Source organism: Glycine soja, chromosome 6 (genome assembly GCF_004193775.1).
Source record: "Glycine soja cultivar W05 chromosome 6, ASM419377v2, whole genome shotgun sequence".
In the NCBI taxonomy this organism is placed as follows: domain Eukaryota; kingdom Viridiplantae; phylum Streptophyta; class Magnoliopsida; order Fabales; family Fabaceae; genus Glycine; species Glycine soja.
This window is the reverse complement of record NC_041007.1, coordinates 34,160,798-34,179,587: the sequence shown is the minus strand read 5'-3', so window position 1 is coordinate 34,179,587 and position 18,790 is coordinate 34,160,798. Positions and strand designations below refer to the sequence as shown.

The following is an 18,790-nucleotide window of genomic DNA, read 5'->3' as shown; positions in this document are numbered from 1 at the left end:
GCTACATGGGATCCAATGCCGAGAAAGGTGGATAAGAAGTTGGCATGGTGGAAGAACAAAGTATTATCACTAGCAGAAAGGGTATGCCTCATCAACTTCGTCTTATCATCTCTTCCACTTTTTTTTCCTATATTTTTTAAAAATGCCGAAATGGTGTGGTAAAGAAAATAGTGAAAAAGTATAAAGACTTCCTTTGGGGAAGTAAGGAGGGAAAGAGAAAGTTTGCTTGGGTGAGGTGGGAGAAAGTTTGTTCCCTGAGGGAAAAAAAAGGGTTTAGGGATTGAGTACATTACTATGTTCAATGACTCCTTACTTGCTAATTGGAGATGGGGTGTTTACCACAACTCATGGGGGTTATGGGGCCAAATTTTAGAATCCAAACATCGAGGTTGGAAAGGGTTGAGAGAGGAGGATGATTGTAGGAATGCTTCTACATGGTAGAAAGATATTAAGAGGGTTTGTGGAACAGAGGCAGTTGATAAGTGGTTTGATAAGGACTTTCTTTTGATTGTTGGCTTTGGTGGTTACCTAATATATAATGCTAGCATATTAAATATAATGTAACCACTTGGGCTTAAGGCTATTTCAAATAATGTTTATTTGAAGAAGATTTTACTCTTCCTAAGATCCATTATTAAGGAGATATGGTTCTTTTACAAGAACCACTAAGATCCGTATTGTTTTCCAATTTGTTTTTTGTCTATCATGCACACGATAGTTTCTTGCTCGTTTTTTTGCACTTTTCAAGCATACTTGGTGAAACATATTTGGGAATGTTTCAGTCATAATAATGATGAAATTTAATTTTTGTTGTTCAATGTCGATGTTTGTATTTTTTTCAATCAATTTTATGTATTATCATAAGTTTAAATTATATTTAAAGATAAGTATTTTAATTATTAATAAATTTTGTATTTTCATTATAATTTTTTTAAATTAAAAAATATATAATTATTTGTTTTCTATTATTTTAAAATAATTTATAAATAAATATTAGAAGATTTGTCCTTCATGGGATCTACAAAAAATGATTCAAGATATCAAAATAAAATTTATTACTATAGTAAAAAGTTTAGGATATCTTAAATGCTAATGTGACACTGTAAGATCTACCAAAAAGATGATTAAGAATCTTAAATGAAATCTCTTATCAGGGATGACCTAAGAGATTTTGCATGGTGACTACTAACATTTATTAGGATATGTAATGGGGTAATTGGAGTATTTGTGTTCTACATGTAAACAGCTTTGTCGTGAATTTTTATTTGTAATAACTGAAATAATATTAAAAAATTTACAACACTAAGATATTTTGTTAAATCAACATTTTTTATTTTTTGACACTTATTCATAAGTTATCCGTAAGTTATGTTGCATCACGGATATTGACTTAGTGTTCATGAAAGCTAATCCTAGTATTAAATTGTATTTTTTTTACAGGAGTATTAAATTTTATTATTAATATATTATCCTGTTTTATTTTATATGATAAACTAGTGTGCAATCCGTGTATATGCACGGGTTGTCTGATTGGTGATTTAGCAAAAAAAATTTTGCAAGACAGATATAAAAGGAATTGCAGTGTTGAAGCAAAAAAAAACCTTAATATTGATAATAAAATTGGTATTCAAACTACAAAATACTTTTTATAAAATTAACAAAATACAAATAAAATTTAGTCAATATAACTACCATTCCAGATTTTGTGATAAATTCTTAATCTTTTTTAAGACATCATTCAAATTAAAGATCTCATCGAAAACTTACAGCAGCTTGCCAAACAAAAGCTTATGACAATCTTCCAAATTTTATCATAACGGTGGTAATAAAATGAAACTTCATCTCCATAGATAAAATCGTTGTCTACAAGAAATTGGTACCAAGGTTGAACGATGTATTTGTCACCAATGCTAGTGTTGAGGACTATGTCATTCCATTGCAGAGGAAGGTCAAATCTTCTTAGAATTGTCATATGTTAACCACAAGCATTAACATGAGGGGCGGCAGAAGTTGGAAGTTTCTATAGATAAATCTTTATAATATCAATTGGAAATTCTCTCGTGATTATATAGTCATACCAAATCATTAAAATCAATTAAACCTCTATAAAAAGTAAAATTATCTCTATTTAAAAATTCGCCGGTGATTATATAGAAATTGCACTGAAAATGTTAAAACAAAAGTCAAGTATGTTTTCACCACCAGTGAGTGAAATAAAACTAATATGTGCTAGGCAAGTTGATATTCCTTCTCTGATTGTTTTTTGTTGTTTCTAGCTAGCCTGTTCAGTAGAAAATGCCCATAAATGACATCAACTATACGTAAACAATCGCAAATAAATGAAACAAATTCAAAAGAAATTTGATCTTCAAATATCATTCAAGGTTGACAATAAAATAGAGAAACATGAATTCAATCACAAGCACAAATTTTTCATAAGTGCCACTATTTTTTTTTACCTTACTGCTCATAAAAAAAGTTTTCCCTTTCGATGATTCTTCCAAGCAACAATCTGTCCTCCATAAAGAAGAACCCAAAATCATATTTCAATTAGTTAAGAACTGTTAAGTGAAAGATGTAAATGACAAAAAAGATGATTCAAAGAACTCACTATGCAAGAAAACGACATAGAGATTTATGTTAATATGGGGGGAAAATTACTTAGCCACACTTTCTTCTAAACAAACTCCACCAGAAACTGATTCAAAGGCAAAGATACAAAAAATCCAACCATGAATTGACAAAAACCCAAAAATTGTAGGCAAGCATCAACAAAAAAATGCCCAAAAAAGGATACCAAACATGTAGTCCTTCAGAACTTGGAGGATGAGAAAATAAAGAAAGTAAGAAAGTTCCTAAAAAAATTTCAAGGAAACTTTGGTATTAGAATCACAAAAGGAAAGCCATTTGATTTCTCATGTGGAAAATATCAAGAAATCCATTAAAGAAAATTGAGGGGAATTAAAAACAAAAACAAATACTGATCTTAGACATAAAAAACTGTCCAAGTAAGAACAATAACTGCTAAAGGAGTAGGTACTATAGCAGTGCAATTTTCTCCAAAGATATGTATAGTGGGAGGTTTAGACATAAAAGTTAAACATGTAGTTAAAAGAATAGGATGAAAATACTAATCTTAAGGCTGGTTTCAGTTGCAATTTGGATGACAATGTTATTTCCCAAAGAAGCTACCTGTTGAAAAAAAGCAATAGACCAGTACTCCCGGGATCCTTCAGGAATCAATAAACAAAATGTCAAGAATCTATTATGAACCATGGTCGTGGATAATATGGAGTTTAGCTAGCACAAAGCTGCAAAGAAAACATTTGAGTACTGAATATGACGGTCATTATAGGTATGAGCAAGGAAACTAAATATAGAAGAGCTTAAACATTCATCCGAAGCAAAAGAAAATAATGATTTGGCCCAAAGAACCCAAACATATAAGAGAAAGAAAAACATGATAAAAATTACAGAAAATGAAAGAAAAAAAGTTACCTTTTGCTAATATTGCACATCCACTCAACAAAGCAACAATTTATTTTTCTGATTAGAAAACAAACTAAAAAACTATAGAAGAACAAAGCCTACATAATAATAATAATAATAATAATAATAATAATAATAATGAAACAAAACCAAAATATAAGCATAAGCACATTCCTATGAGTACGAAAAATATAAGCAACTAAAATTTTGATTTCTTAATATCTACAAAAGATGAACCACTTCCCAAAGTGCATCCTTTTTTTAAGGAACCCAAAGAAACCAAACATACAATAGCAAAATGGAATGTTGAAGTGTCACAGTTCTGGGTATAAGGTTTCTAAGTCTATTTTATACATGCATTGAAATGTCATGTATGTTTGTCATTTGTAACATATAAGAGAAAGAAAATCATGATAAAAATGAAAGAAAAAAAGAGTTACCTTTTGCTGATATTGCACCTCAGGTTGCACATCCACTCAACAAAACATCAATTTATTTTCTGATTAGAAAACAAACTAAGAAACTATAAAAGAACAAAGCCTACATAATAATAATAATAATAATAATAATAATAATAATAATAATAATAATAATAATAATAATAAGAGATAGGAAATAATGTTTGGTTTTGTTTCATTATTATTATTATTATTATGTAGTCTCTGTTCTACTATAATTTCTTAGTTTGTTTTTTAATCAGAAAATAAATAAAAAGAATTAGGGAAGAAAATAAATTGTAAGTCTAATATCTCAATTCTACGGTTAGTTTTTATCCTTATCTTGATTGCAACATCCTATGGAATGAACCTTCCACACATAACTACCCTGGTTTGGTCCTTTTCTAGGAAATGGGTATCCAACTCTAGCACAATAGCAAAGTGAAATCTTGAAGTATCCCAGTTCTAGGTATAAGGTTTCTAAGTCTATTCTATACATGCATTGAAATGTCATGTATGTCTGTCATTTGTAACATATAAGAGAAAGAAAAACATGATAAAAATGATAGAAAATGAAAGAAAAAAGAGTTATATTTTGTTGATATTGCACCTCCCATTGCACATCCATTCAACAAAGCAACAATTTATTTTCTGATTAGAAAACAAACTAAGAAACTATAGAAAAGCAAAGCCTACATAATAATAATAATAATAATAATAATAATAATAATAATAAGAGATAGGAAATAATATTTTTTAGTTTGTTTTCTAATCAGAAAAAAATAAAAAGGATTAGGGAAAAAAACTTGGAAATTATTTTGGTTTTGTTTCATTATTATTATTATTATTATTATTATTATTATTATTATTATGTAGGTTCTGTTTTTCTATAGTTTCTTAGTTTGTTTTCTAATCAGAAAAAAAAAGGATTAGGGAAGAAAACTTGGGAATTATTTTGGTTTTGTTTTATTATTATTATTATTATTATTATTATTATTATGTAGGTTCTGTTATACTGTAGTTTATTAGTTTGTTTTTAAATCAGAAAATAAATAAAAAAAGATTAGGGAAGAAAACAAATTGTAAGTCTAATATCTCAACTCTACAGTTAGTTTTTTTTTTTTCTTATCTTGATTGCAACATCTTGTGGAATGAACCTTCCACACACAACTACCCTGGTTCTTTTCTAGGAGATGGGTATCCAACTCTAACACAATATATAACATAGTCAAAGAAATATAAAATGGTTTACAATTTAATTCTGTATTTTAGAACTATAAGAAGCTTGCATATAGAAATTAATTAAGGATGATCCATGCATGATGCCTAACCTGGCATATCAAGAAGGGCTCTTTTCACTTTTCTGTAGCAACCATTGTAATCAATATTGATCCTCATCACCATGCAAAAGTACTACGAACCAAAGAAAACAAAAATGATTCAAATGGTATTTATAGAACTAACTTAATTAAGAAAACCAGAAGATGGTGATTAGAGCTTGCCTTCAATGTCATGAAAACAATCAGAGAAAGAGAGAGATGGTAACAGGAATTTGAAAATCCAAAATAGTATAAGTGAGCTAGCAAAGGCAGAGTGAATCTTAAAAGGCAAGCAACAACAAAACTTTGAGAGCCAAAAAGGATTTATAATGAGTTGGGTAGCATTTTCGTTTGATGGCATTGATGCTCCTTTTAATTGCTGAATTTGATTCATTTTGTGTCTATAGGAAATATACTTTACTTACAACAATATGAGTGATTATTTTTTAGTGTCTCTCTCTTAAAAACTTAGCTCACAATTAACCAATCAACTTTAATAATCTAAAATCCTCAAGAATTGACAAATTCCCAAAATATATAAAAAATAAAAACTAAAACAGTCACCAATCCTCCAATCACTTTAATTATATTAAGAACGGGCAAATACCCCAAAGTTACAAAAAAAAAAATCAAAATAGTCGGAGACTAACAATTCCATGAAAAGCAAAGCATAATATATTAACTAACTGTGTACTAATCAATAATATACTTGAATGCAAACAACATTCAAGTATTTCTCAATGTCTTTTTCTTTTTCACTCTATTATAGGCCAAAACTTACCTTGTTAACGAACTAAAGCCATGGCTGCTGGATTCTGCATAAATCAACAATTTATAAATAATGAATTAGAATGTCCATTAAAACTCAATTAATCAAAAGTTTCGACTTGATCGTGATGTGTGAGTGAACTGAGTAGATCGAGAAAATAGGCCATTGGCACTTGTATATGTCTGATAAAAAAATAAAGCATTAAAAAGGATACATAATAAGTTGACAAATTAATAAAATAAAAAATAAACACACTTGTTAAAGTTAAATCAACTACACGTAATAATAATAATAATAATAATAATAATAATAATAATAATAATAATAATAATATGACTAATAACATCAATCTATTTTTTAAATGTCATATGAATCTAATTATTATCACAAAACTTGATTCAGAAGAGAAATTTGAATCACAGGATGAAAGTCATTATTCTATTATGTGCATTCACATGCAGATATCAAAATAAATATTTTCAACAAAATATACAATTAAAACTTAAAAGTATACAAGAGCTTACTCCTCCATTGGCCAAAGCAATGGCCATGATTGTTGCAGCTTCCATGACCCATGAAAGAGGATTCCACATAAATCCTAAAAACTTCAAAACCTTGCTCTCCTGCAAAATTCATACAAAAGCTCAGCAGAGAAACTAAACCTGGAAGTAGAAACCAATAATAAATCGTATAAATAGCAACATACTTTTTGAGGCTCCAATAATTGTGTCCTCAGTTTTGCTATTTTTGCCTTGAGTTGCTCGAGATGATACTCTACACAGTAGACATAATAATAATAATAATAATAATAATAATAATAATAATAATAATAACAACAACAACAACAACAACAATAAGGCAAATAATATCAGCAAAAGGCAAGAATATTGACCATTGTAGATCGAAGCGTCAAAGATTTTACACCAGCAAAGGAAAAACCATCTCGGTCCTTTAACAAATGGGAATGGAAGCTCCTGAAATTACCCTCGGAACCTGACCAAGCAAAAAAAAGAATCCGAAGAAGCAGAATGCTTTTCTTTAAACTTGGACAAAGCAACCAGAATGCTTAAAACCTTTTTGAGCTTTGTAATCTTTTGATAAACCATTGCCAACCTGCAATCACAAAGAAATGGTAAATTATTTCCTTACCGCTTCCAATTTAAAAGAATAAGCTTGGAGAAAAATAAAACCTTAGTACCATAACAGATTAATAAAGCATCACCAATAACAAAGCATCCTTACAATCCCCTTGTCTCTCTCCTCATGTAACCCTCTTCTGGAAAATAAATTGCACAACAATAGTTATATAACCCTCTTATAAAAACAAAATACCCCATTTTATATATGCTCTTAAGCTCATCCTTTGAAATTTCATGCCAACAATGAAAATTTAGGATGCAAAATCAAATTTATCAACATTGAAATTTGACCATTTCAGAAAAACTTCTCCAACCTTGAAAAAATGTCTATCCGTCCTAATTATCCCCAGAAACTAAAATAACAACCACAACAATAAACAATAGAGATAAACCTGGAGGCCAAGTAACACGCAACCTATATATATATATATATATATTGAGACATGTTAATTGCACATATACTACACATACATTCATCCCGTTAATTCTGTGTCAATCAAAACAAAATCCGAAAGCCAAGATGTATGTGTAACACACCTCAACTGCATCAAAAATGCACTTCATGCGCAGAATACTTAACTCTGGCTCTACCAATAATACTCATGTAGGAAATAAACATCACTGCTGTAGAAATGCATTGTAGTTGTAGAATTTCATTCTAGCAATAGCAAAATATGTTCTCAAAAAAGGAAAAAAAAATAGAAAAAGTTAACACAAAGACAATAAATGCAGTGACCACCAAACCCATGGCTCGGAGACCAACCACATTTCTGTGATGATCATAAATTAAACTGACTGGGACGTTTTTTTTTTAAATGTCAAAAGGAAGTCAAAACAGATCTAACGTACATAAAAAAAAACATAAAATAAACACATAAACCACAGAAGATGCTTCTAACTTACAGTTTTATAAGAGAAGAAGAATAAATTATCACCTTAAGAGCGAGCAGAAGTAGACACGTTTTAACCGAGTAAAACCTTCTATCAACAAAATCCCCCAGAAACAAATAATTAGTTTTGGGGCAATCCCCTCCTACTTTGAAAAGCTCCTTCATGTCATAAAATTGACCGTGAATATCACCACGTATCTACACAAAGACCAATACAACCAACGAAACTAATCAGTTGAAAACAACAAAGACCAGAAGTAGGATCATAAAGAAGAATGAATGCAACAGAGTAGACCCCAAATGCATAATAACGGAAAAAAATGAAAAATAAAACTTTTTTTGTGCCCCCATGACACTGAACACAGAACAAAGCACAAAACAACGAATTTTGTAAATAGGTCAAAATAAAGAGACACAAAAAACACCAAATTTGGGCAAAGAGGAAACAACCTCTAAAACGCTTTCCATTCTCACAACCTTACTTAGTGTGGTGCCTTCCTTCACATCTTCAATCGTCGAATCGCTACTCCTCCCAAAGCACCAGCTCTAATTTCTCGTTCAGTTGCATGTTTACGGTCTCAGAGAGCGAGAAGGCTTAGAAACTCTCGAGACTCCGCGAGAGAGAGAAATAGAAAGATAAAATAATTTTGGGAACAAAAAGCAAAACACGTGTCAATCTTTTAAGTTTTTCAAAATTCCAACTTTGTCAACTACAGGCATACACGTTTCAAACTCCTAGGTATGTATTTTAGGGATTTCTAGAGCCTTCTCTTTATTAACACTTAATATAGATATTGAAAGTGTTAAATGCACTTACTTTTTATTTTATTTTTTTGAAAAAAATAAGAAACTTGTAAAAAAAACTTCTTAAAAAAATCAATGTGAGTTTATATTATTAATATTAATTATAAATTATCATATAAAATAAATTTGTTGATTGACATGGTTATTTTCTTAAATATTATATCTATTATGGATTTATAGTGTTTAATTGACCTAATTATATATTTAAATATATTTTTAGTTGGTATACTTTAGTGTATTTTTATTTTTCATGTAAAGTTATTTCTTATTTTTAGTTAGATAAATGATTTTGTTTTGTTTTTGGTCCTTATAATATTTTAGATAACATTTTTTTTATTGTTTAAAGTGATTATTTAAAATGTTTTTAAGGAAAAAATATAGTTTATAAAAATAAATAAATAAAAATTTTGTAGGGACCAAAAGAAAAAACTCTAAATTAGAAAGATTAAAATTTTAAACCAAAATTATATTAATAATTAATAATTCATAAAAGTTAAATATATCCAAAAAAAATACAGTGTTTATACTATATAAATTTTTAAAATTATTCAAATCCTTTAAACGACGTGACAATAATTGATATGATAGTACGAAATTTAGAATAATTTATTACACGTTTTAGGTTCGACTCACCGGCCCACGTCAAAAAAACGTGTCAGTACAAGAACCTTGTCGTGTTCTTCATTAGTAGTCCATAAATTGATACTATTCCAAATCTGTTTCGGTGGAACAATTCCACTTGGTCAAACCAAAACAAATACTACCATGTTGTTAATCTACTCTTTTTATCACTCTTCCTCTTTCGGGGGCAAGTTCAATTCTTCACTCTTTTTTTTTTTTTTTTTCTCTTAGTTCGGTGAATCATGGCGAACCCAATCGACGGTGGCGAGTTCGAGTGCCTTTCCGGGTTCGGCAACCACTTCTCCTCCGAGGCCCTCGCCGGAGCTCTGCCGGCGGCGCAGAACAGCCCCCTCGTCTGCCCGTACGGACTATACGCCGAGCAAATCTCCGGCACCTCCTTCACTTCTCCTCGCAACCGCAACCTCTTCAGGTTCTTCTTCGCATATTTTTCCAACTAAATAAATAAATATGCAAATTCATTTTGAAGTGAGTAATCTTTTGAGTAAAATAAAACCAAAAAAAAAAGTGGTTGATTGGGGAGACTGAGTAATCTTTTGAGTAAAACAAAACAATAAAAACGTGGTAGAGAGGGAAGAGTCAATAAAGTCAGGATCCCATCGGTAAATACGGACTAAAGCCAACATTAAGTGAAACTCCTTTATGCACTCTGAATAGAAAATTTTAACTTATGAAAGTAATTTAACATAAAATTTAAATTTTTTTTAATCTAAAATTAATTATTTAGATTTTTTTATATAAAAAATTTAAATTTTTTAAATTCTAAAATAGAATTTTAAACAATTAAAAATATAAAAGGTATTTTCTTTATAACTTTTAACTTGCAATTCTTCCCTTCCTTACATATGATGCTTTTCTTGGAGAAACACAATTTAAATGTGAGTTATATTTGAGGCTTTCTGTCATGTAACAATTTTTTTTTTCAATATACGTGGTCTTTTTTTGTTTTATAAAAATAAATAGATTTTATTATGGGTGGGTTTAAATCTTGAGCTTTATTGCTTTATCTTTGGGTTGGTCCTGACTAAACTGGATGAAGAATAGTTGTTATAGCAAAGCTGATGAATACTTCATTTCAAATCAGCATCGTCAATGGATATACTTCATACTAACAACATAGTAATAGAAAAAAAAATCTTTTGAAAAAAAAGTAAAAGAATTGGAATCATTCGTGAGAAAAATTGTGTTAATACTTAAAAGTAATACTGTAATAATGAAGAAGAACTTAATTTATTTCCTTGCAAAAAATGTCTGATTACTCTTTCAATAACTTTTCCAAGCAATTAAATCTTTCTGTATACCTTACTTTTGAAGGATACAAGTAGACACTTTGGGCGTTAAATTGAACATTAACTCCATATGTATCTGTTCTACTTTTTTTTTTTGTTTAATTCAACGTTTTTTTTAATTATCTTTTTCTTTTTGTGTGTGTGTAGTTGGTTTTATCGGATCAAACCATCAGTGACTCACGAACCGTTCAAGCCAAGAGTACCGGGTAATGGGAGGATTTTGAGTGAGTTCAACAACTCCAGCAGTTCTGCTAACCCAAATCAGCTTAGATGGAAGCCCATGGATGCACCCGATTCGCCAATGGATTTCATTGATGGGTTGTCCACCATGTGTGGTTCTGGCAGCTCCTTCATGCGCCACGGATATGCTATTCACATGTAACTAATTGGTATCCTTTGATTAATTTGTATTCTTGTTTATCTAATGGGTGTTGTGCCAGTCAGTTCTTTTTCTTTTGTCATTGATTTTCTTTTTTTTGGGTTGGCTTGGTTTCTTAATCAGAATGGCATAATTTGTGAGCTTTAAGTCTCTACAATTATAATATGATGCCAATGCCATTGTTTAATGACTATAAATTGAAATAATATATATTTTAGTTGATGTTAGATGTTGTCAGTTAGCTGTGGTAGTTGACATTTGTTAGTTGGTTTGCTTGTTAATTGTTAGTTACTACTACAATAAGCTCTACAAATAGAGTACATTTCACAGTCATTGGTATATTTTCATTTTGATCAATACAATGAGATACTTTATGGAACTCCTCTTAATATGTTTTTACGCCTTACGAAGTTGGGGTCATATGTATCTCCTTTCAGATCTATGGTGGACAGTTGATATCACACCTAACATAAGTGGTGTTTTAGAATAACCTTGTTTTAATGTGAAGTTTGTACTTCTGATAACTGTTTTGTCCTGGAGTCTGGATTTGGGCTTACTTTCAAAATACACTAGCAGGGGGTGAGACTCCAATTGCTGCGTCAAAGATAAGAGTGGTATAACGGTAAAGACACTCTTGACACTTGGATTTTACATTAGGTGTATATGAAGGTGGAAAAGATATGTAACTAAGTGACTAAAATCCTTTATTTATGGTGAGGGGTGGTTGCTTGGAGAACAATCCATTCAAGATATAGTTCCCCGCTATGCACGTTTAAGTTTCCTTTTTTCTTGGAGTTGAGGGGTTGACTAATGTTAAGAAGGCATGTTATCCCCACTTTCCTCACGAATGCTAGGAGATGCTGTTGAATTATTAGGTTTAGGCTCCGAAAGCAATGTCGTCATCATAGTGTGACTGTGTGGTATGGGTCTCATAGTTCTCTTGTGCTACTTGCATTGATTTGTGGGTTGGGTTGAAGGGTAGAGAATGAAGATATGAGGTCTCTGTCTGAAACAATAACTTTGGTGTGAACAAGAATAAGATAAGGCAGTGATTATTCTCTTTTTAAAAGAAACCCACATAGAACACAATTGCTATTTTATGTTTCATCCTGTTCTAGTCTGTTTACTTCCAAACACTATCTAAGAAGAATCAAGTGTTGTTTCATCTGTTTGATTTGTGTACTGTGAAAATTAATTTGTTTATATGATATGCTGTTTTATCTTTGCTCTAAGTAATGCTATTGCTACCATGGCCTGTTGCATAAATACACCTCCAGCCATTGATTTTTCTTTAATTTTGGTAGCCTATGCAAAATAATACTAATAGCGTATTGGTCATAGATATTGATGCCAAGCTTCCAGATTTGGTATGACAAAATTTAAATTTTTAAGGTAACTTTAACAGTTTAATAAATGGGAAAATATTATATCACTTATAGGTACAATGCCAACAAATCAATGGACAATTGTGCCTTTTGCAATGCTGATGGTGACTTCTTGATAGTTCCCCAACAAGGAAGTAAGTCACTAAAACAATTTCCTTGATGGTTCAATGTTAACTAAGAAAGTTGTGTTTGGGTTTAATTTCATTATACTTGTGTGCATATAGTTCTCTCTGCACCTGTATAATTTCCTTGTTGATCTGTGCCAATGAACTTGGCTGGACTTGAATATAAAAGAAATTTCTTAATTGAAGGATGCAATGCATATGAATGACAAATATTGTTCTTTTCCAGGGTTTGTGCATTAGTCTTCTGAATGGGTATTTAAGAGTTGTCTTTGATTTTTTTGTGTAGAATTTTATAGTTAGAATGACAACCAGTTCTCACCATGTTTTTGAATTATTCCATGCATGAATTTCTTCTTTGGCGTTGTGGTTAAATAAAGTTTCATGATGCTTAAGAGTACACTCTAATCCGTCCTGTGGATCACATCTTTTTAGGAATATACCTTTCCCTTTTATTTATATTTTTCATACTGTCTGCTGGATTTGTAGGACTCCTTATCACTACTGAATGTGGAAGATTGAAAGTTTCTCCGGGTGAAATTGCTATAATACCTCACGGTTTTCGTTTTTCTGTGAATCTGCCTGATGGTCCATCCCGCGGTTATGTTGCTGAAATTTTTGGTACTCATTTTCAACTTCCTGATCTGGGACCAATAGGTATCTTTTCTCTTTTACTCTTAAGAAATTTAAGCTACCATGTATGTTGCTTGAAAATTCATGGTATGTGAAATTAAAAATAACTTTTTTTAACACTATAGGTGCTAATGGTCTTGCTTCCCCAAGGGATTTCCTTGTTCCTAGTGCTTGGTTTGAAGATAAATCTTATCCTGGGTACACCATAGTGCAGAAGTTTGGTGGTGAACTCTTTGATGCAGTACAAGATTTCTCTCCCTTCAATGTTGTTGCTTGGCATGGTAATTATGTTCCATATAAGGTGGGTGTTTTTCCCTTCTTCATTGTGAGTTATGATTACAATCATAGTATTTTCAGTTTGATAGGGGCATAATTCCTGTGAGATAATTTATGCATCTTAATTAATTTGGCAACTATTATTTTCACTTGCAGTATGATTTAAGCAAATTCTGCCCTTATAATACAGTTCTGTTTGATCATAGTGATCCATCAATCAATACTGGTATGCCTTTTTTGAAAATGAAATTTGTCTTAACCTTCTCTTCTTCATTTTTTTTTTTTTTGTTTATGGAAATTGTTTTTTTTTTTTTTACATTTTTGTTCATATGTGCAGTGTTGACCGCACCAACTGATAAACCTGGAGTGGCATTGCTTGATTTTGTCATTTTTCCACCCAGATGGCTGGTTGCTGAGCATACTTTCCGGCCTCCATATTATCATCGCAATTGCATGAGTGAATTTATGGGCCTTATTCATGGTGGCTATGAGGTATATCATATCAAATTTTTTCTTTTAATCGCTGTTTGTTGGAAGCACGAAGGATTTGCATCTTAATGGTAGTTTTTTTGGTAATATGGGAAAAGAGCAGGATTAGTTTTGGGTCAGTTGAGACAAAATTTGGTCTTCTCTAGTGTTGTGACCATTTGTTTTTCAGGCCAAGGCTGATGGATTTCTTCCCGGTGGTGCAAGTCTCCATAATTGTATGACTCCCCATGGTCCTGATACAAAGTCATATGAGGTATGTTTTTTCCTAACAATCATGCAGGTATTAATTCTAGTATGTGCTAGTAGTTCTTGATTTTACAAAATCTTCACTTTAATTTTTGATTTTGTAAAATGTTCACTTTAATGCATGTTTGGACCTGCATCCTATTCTTTCAAAAATCATGTCCTTTGTCATTTTAACAAAGAAGCTTCTTTTATTAGCTTTAGATTTCTATATCAAATATGAAAGTTTTTACTATGATAGACGCGGCACCATTACTATTAGTCCTTTTTAGAATAAAATGTGAAAAATAAAGATGAAAACGATAAAAATGAATAATTTTTTACAGTGTTAGACTAGTAAGAAATTCTTACAGTATCATATACCGAGGTTTACTCCCAAGTGCAAAACCTTGTTATGTGCCATTTGTTGATTTGGTTTAAGTACTAACTACTAAAGATGCAAAAAATATGAATTAATGGATTCAATCTTCTAGTAATGCATGTGTCGGTACTTGGTTTTTCAGGCTACCATTGCACGAGGAAATGATGGAGGACCTTGTAAGATCACGGACACAATGGCTTTTATGTTTGAATCGAGTTTGATACCCCGTATCAGTCAATGGGCCCTGGAATCACCGTTCTTGGATCAAGATTATTACCAATGTTGGATTGGCCTGAAATCTCATTTTACAGTTACTGAGACATCTCCTGAAAACACGAACTTGCGGAATGGACAGTGAGGAGTGAAATGGGTGTTAAAAGTGAACTCAACCAAAAGATTGTGGAATGGACAATTAGACCACCAAAAGATTGGGTTGTTTTGTACATGTAATTAAAGAAATATAATCGAGTTTAATGTTTATATACTAAATATTGGAAAATAATTTTATATTATCATTTAATTATAAATTATCATTTGAATTACTTTAAGATAGTTATTTAAAAAATCAATAAATATTCCATATATGATAAGTTATGATTGGATGTTTGTGTAAAAATGTTTACTTTAGCTGTGTATTTTTTTTTTCAATACAATTTAGGTTCCTTAAAGAAAAAGAAATTTAATTTAGGTGTGCTAAAAGTTAACTCAACCGCAATTGGTGTCAATCCAAATGGTTTCAGGCAAGTTTTATGTACAATGAAAGGGATTGGAATCTTTTAAGTTCTGTCCTAGAGAGGGTCTATCCTAGTCACGGTCTCCTTTTTCAAGTGTATAGTTAATGTGCTTATGCACAGAGTCATAGAGATACTTGGTAAATTAAAAAAACAAAATCAATAAATAAATCATTGAAATTAGCCGTTAAGAGTGAGTAATTGGTGAAGGATTTGTGTTCCCTTTAAGATAAATTGGAAAGTGGAGTTTTGGAAGAAAAACAAAGAAAGATAGCTTTCTTTTTTTTAAATTAAGAGAGTTGTATAATGATTATAAAAATAAATAAAAGACTAAGGTATGGAATTTTTTAGAAATAAAATTAAGTAGTTGGGAGCCCCACACGAAGTGCAGCATTTTTGCGGAATCAGTAATCACTTTTGCAAAGCTTCTTCAGATTGGATGCTAGTACGCTTAAGCCTCTACGGATTCATGCTGATAGAGTGTCACATTCTGAACCACTAATTCTGGTTTTGATTTTTCATGCAATTAGGAACAACATATTTCATTCTTTGTTTGGATTTTGGCCTTCAATCAAAATTTACCGTTATTCTTCTATTTTTTCTTTTCAATTAGGATTCAAATCCTAATTGAGTTGAGTTTTTGTTTTTGAAATATGGAGATTGATAAATGTTGGGAGAATAGGCAGAGAAGATATATTGACGGTATAAAATTTGACTGTTCCAAATTCTGGCGATTTTAAACCATTAGAAACTATTTAACACCTACTAAATGCTTTGGTCAAATAATTTCTAGCCGCTAGAAGAAAAAAAAAATCACCACAAAATAATTACCTTGTCATTGTTGTTTAACGACTGCACTTGAAGGGAGAGACTAAAACCGACCAAAATTTTGATTAGGGACCAAAAGTAAAAATCCGAAAAGGATCAATAACTAAAAACATAATTCGGGACCAGACCATCATTCTGGTTTGATTTATTAATTGCTTGGACTTTGAAATTTTAAGAAATTGATATCGAGATGCAAGGAAAGTCCCCAAACTATATTCATTAAAGTTATATACGAAAAGTACTATAAACCTTCTAACTTTTTGAAAAAATATAGTTTCTCTTCCTGCACCCTCTGCTCTTTCACTAGTCTTGTTGGAGTCATCTCATCTAAGCTAAAAGAAATTAAATATGTCAAATAACTTCTCTACTTTTATTTTAAAGTTATTTTTAACTTTAAAGTAGTTTTACTTTTAGAATAGAAAATCAACTGTAACTTGTCCGTATGATTTATTAAACTCTAACTTACTATAATTAAATTAATTCTCTAATTAATATATGATGATATGGTTATTTCTGAAATTTATATGACTTTCAAAATTCAAATCTCAGCCAAAAAAAATTAAGTATTTAAAACTTACATTTTAATATACACATTGAGTAAAATAATTTTATACTATGATTCAATCATAAATTATTATTTGAATTTCTTTAAAATAATAGTTTAATACTTATGTATTGATAATGTAAAATAATATATGACTTTTTTTCTCATTAAGTTTAATGTATATGTATTGATAGTGTAATTATAAACCAATATTTTAATTATTTTAAAATAAGTTGTAATTAGATGATTATGTAAAATTTATTTAACACTGTTGATCAATACATAGTTTTTTTTAAGATATTAAATTGGCTAATTTGATTACCTAAAATAAAATAATAAATATAACTGTGCTTTGAAATTGAATCAAATACATATCAAATACTATTTAAGAACATTGTTATCCGAATCTCTTTTAAAATGATAATCCGAGTCTTAAAAGGTTAACGTGAATTTGACACATCAACTCCAAATATATATATATATATATATATATATATATATATATATATATATATATATATATATATTATAAGATGCAAAACATTATTTAAAAAATTATAGTTTAATTTTTATGTACTGTATAAAAGGTATTATTATTTTTTACATTGGCGGTACAAAAATTCACAATAACATTTTTTTTATTAATATATGATTTTATTTTTTACTTTAAAAACTATAAAATTAGAAAAAAAAATTACTCCTCAATTTTTTTATTTTAAAAAATAGAGTTGGAAATAATTTTTTTTACCTTATTTTTGTTTCATATAAAAAAAATTGAAAAAACCAACAACTTGTTCAATTCTTTACATCATTATAATATATTTGAAGAATTGAAATAAAAGTTTGTTGAAAAGGTAGGAACTATATTGTCATCAGATATATTTTAAAAAGAAAGTTATGTTAGTTTAAATTTAAAAATATTTTTATAATATAATTCTTTTAAAATTTTTAAAGGTTATTATTTTTTATTTTTTAAATACTAAAATGCTTTTTGGATTTTTCTCAATTTAGCTTATTATTATTTTAAATTATGAATGTGAAGTTAGTACCAAATAATACATCCATGTGGATGCCGAAAGAAATTAGAAGGAAGACGGGATGAATAATTTCTTAAGTTGTTATGTTTATGAAAAATAAAATATGGTATAATTTTAGTTTTAAAATAATATCTATGCTTCTTAAAGGTTATAATTTTAGTTTTGAAATAATATCTATTCTTTCAAAATGTAACAATAATTAGTTTTAAAATAAGTTTAGTTTTAATCTCAAGCAATATATATATATATATATATATATATATATATATGGTATAATTTTAGTTTTAAAATAATATTTATAATTTTAGTTTTGAAATAATATATATTCTTTTAAAAGATAACAATAGTTGTTTTAGTTTTGAAATACGTTTAGTTTTAATCTCAACAATAATATATATGTAATGTTTATGTCTCATAAAATACACGGCCTACGTGATAATAGACATGTTATCTCTACCTCTTGCTTGTTTGAATATATATATATATATATATATATATAATAATTATCTACAAGGGTTATAATAGCCATTACAAATAAAGATCTGCAGCTTCATTCCTCTCCTACAATTAATCAGGTTCCTTTGAACCTTTAACACACCCTGAATAAACATGCACAATTGTTTGCATACTTGTGCAGTCATACTTATGCACAATTGTTAGTATACTTGTGTAGTCATACTTTTTTGTCTCCTAACTCATATATGAGTATGTTGTTTTGCAACTCTTCCTTCTTTGTTCTTCTAATAAAGATGTGTGAAGATTTGGAGTCCTTAACTACGTTTGTCTTTACATAAATCAAATTTGGATTTTGATAATACATTATAATATTTCTTAAGAAATAAATATTGTAGAAAATATTTAGTTTAAGAAGAATAGATATTATTTAAAATATGGTATATCTTTTCTATGCTCCTTTTATTTTTTTCAATTTATTTTTTTAAAATATTTTATTTTGTAGAAATTTTTTAAATTTAACAACATATAATT

At 29.6% G+C, this 18,790-nt stretch overlaps 1 protein-coding gene across 2 annotated transcripts; it reads left to right on the top strand.

The window, feature by feature from the left end:
• Positions 1-9,483: 9,483 nt before the first annotated feature.
• On the top strand, positions 9,484-15,152 carry LOC114416810 (homogentisate 1,2-dioxygenase-like). 2 transcript variants are annotated; one of them, XM_028381834.1, is made up of 10 exons: positions 9,484-9,614; positions 9,700-9,898; positions 10,923-11,153; positions 12,594-12,673; positions 13,151-13,318; positions 13,420-13,595; positions 13,727-13,796; positions 13,908-14,062; positions 14,229-14,312; positions 14,806-15,113. In XM_028381834.1, the coding sequence occupies exons 2-10, from the start codon at positions 9,711-9,713 to the stop codon at positions 15,019-15,021; spliced, it is 1,368 nt and encodes a 455-aa protein (XP_028237635.1). In that variant the 5' UTR covers positions 9,484-9,614; positions 9,700-9,710; the 3' UTR covers positions 15,022-15,113. The 2 variants fall into 2 exon arrangements, with proteins under 2 accessions (XP_028237635.1, XP_028237634.1); XM_028381833.1 differs by having other exon boundaries at positions 9,563-9,898; positions 14,806-15,152.
• The last annotated feature ends 3,638 nt before the right edge of the window (positions 15,153-18,790 follow it).